The sequence below is a fragment of the Apium graveolens genome, chromosome 10 (assembly GCF_009905375.1).
Source record: "Apium graveolens cultivar Ventura chromosome 10, ASM990537v1, whole genome shotgun sequence".
Taxonomy (NCBI): Eukaryota; Viridiplantae; Streptophyta; class Magnoliopsida; order Apiales; family Apiaceae; genus Apium; species Apium graveolens.
Genome location: NC_133656.1, coordinates 106161484 through 106163451, shown reverse-complemented (window position 1 = coordinate 106163451; position 1968 = coordinate 106161484). Strand labels below are relative to the sequence as shown.

Below are 1968 nucleotides of genomic sequence, written 5' to 3'. Positions count from 1 at the left end.
ATTTTTTTCTTTTATAATTTATTTTTATGAAATAATAAAAGTATAAATATTATAATCAGACTATGCATGTAAATGTTATAATTTCATCCGATTAAACCAGTTTCGTAGTAGATACTCCCTCCGTTCCAAAATACAAGTCCCTTTGACTTTTTACGCGTATTTTAAGGTATATAAAAATCATACCTCCACATACTTTTTTCTAATTTTTCTTTTCTTGAATTAAAATTTAATATATATACTTTTATTCAGAAAAAGAAAATTTGAAAAATAATTTGTGAAACTATCATTTTTATTCACCTTAAAATACGCGTAAAAAGTCAATGACTAGTATTTTGGGACGTAGGTAGTACCCTTTTCTGCTTACAAACTTATCTCTTTTTGCATGAAATTCAGAAACACAACCAAGGAGAAGACCGAACAAAGAAATCACAACTTAAAATTTGAATGACAAAATTACTAGTACTTTAAAAGATCACACAAAACGTCCGCACCAACAGTGGTACTTGATAATTTTTACGTCTCCCAAGAGAGCTCAAAATTATTCAATACAATGGGTACTTGAACAAGCAAAACAAGACAACGGAGTAATACACAACTCACACATGGGTTAGCTTAACCTCATGGCTACATACAATGGAACTGATGTTATTATTCGACACTAGGATGGCCAAGTATATTGGTTTGAATGAATAAAGAACTGGTTAATTAGGCTGCAAAAAATGTTTCGTCTTGTCCAAACAAGGAATAAAATGGTTCGCTTGTATGGAGAAACATGTTAGTATCTTTCCCCTGATCAGTAATCCAGAAAGAGTCTTGACAATAGTCCCAGACTGGTGATGCCAAGGTTGGACAGACTGGTTTGATTTCATCATCGTCCGATGAAACAAGGTCATTCCATATCTCCTCCATCGAATACTCGCCCTTTTGAATCTCTTCTTCATCAGCAAGTCCCTTTGCAGCTACTACTCCACCAGTATCAAAAAAGTTCCTCTCATTCGTGTCTTTTATTTTCATTGAACTGGCTGTGGAAGACGAGGAATAAGAAGAGTTATAGGAAACTGATGAAGACGGTGATGAGAAATTGGTCCTCTTCTTCTCTTGACTCTTTTTCCTCATATAAGTTCTCCAGTAATTCTTAATCTCATTGTCAGTTCTCCCAGGTAACTTCCTAGCAATTCTTGACCATCTACAGGAATACATAATACTTATCACATAATATCAAGAATTAATAATCACAATAATCAACCATATATATTTCAATTTTTTCTTGTAGATATGGGCATGTTTCGTTACAAACTCTGCAAATCATCTCCAGGTCACCAGTACTAGTCTCAAAGCCGTGACAAATCATTAGTCTCATCAATAAATTTCATCCGCTTACACTTTGTCGGTTAAATTAGTTTGTATTTGAACGAACACTTGGACATACATGTATTACGGACTTAAGTGTGTTCCAACTATTAATCGAATCTCTCAAAACCTCAAGGTGTTAAAAGAAAACCTTAATCGGGTCATATATTAGATTCAGCACCAGTATACCTATTTCCCCACTTGGAGTGAAGTTGAAGCACAAGGCGTTCTTCTTGAGACGACATCTTGCCACGTTTGAGACCGGGATGAAGGTAATTAACCCACCGTAACCTGCAACTTTTACCTGTTCTTTTCAAACCTAGAACAAATGAAGACATAGTTAGTTTATGTTCTTCGTAAAACAGGACACCATGCCTAAACAAGCCTACCTCCATAAGTTGTCTCCCGCCACCTTCAAACCTGAAACTTTGGCTATGAAATCCCAACGACGATCTCCGTATAAATTCACGTACAAAGCCAGCTGAATATCTTCCTTCTCAGTCCAGGGTCCCTTTCTCATCTCCTCCTCTAGATGTTCCATTTTTTCTCCAAATCAACTTTTTTTCTTTTCTTGCCTTTATCTTTGTTCTACTTTTAACGAGCTGTGTGCAACCCTGT

At 35.6% G+C, this 1968-nt stretch overlaps 1 protein-coding gene across 1 annotated transcript; it reads right to left on the bottom strand.

Moving 5' to 3' along the window:
- Window positions 1–286: 286 nt before the first annotated feature.
- LOC141693861 (transcription factor MYB59-like) lies at window positions 287–1968 on the bottom strand. Its single transcript, XM_074499046.1, has 3 exons — window positions 1771–1968; window positions 1540–1669; window positions 287–1186 (listed from the first exon to the last, which is right to left on the bottom strand). The coding sequence occupies exons 1-3, from the start codon at window positions 1889–1891 to the stop codon at window positions 706–708; spliced, it is 732 nt and encodes a 243-aa protein (XP_074355147.1). The 5' UTR covers window positions 1892–1968; the 3' UTR covers window positions 287–705.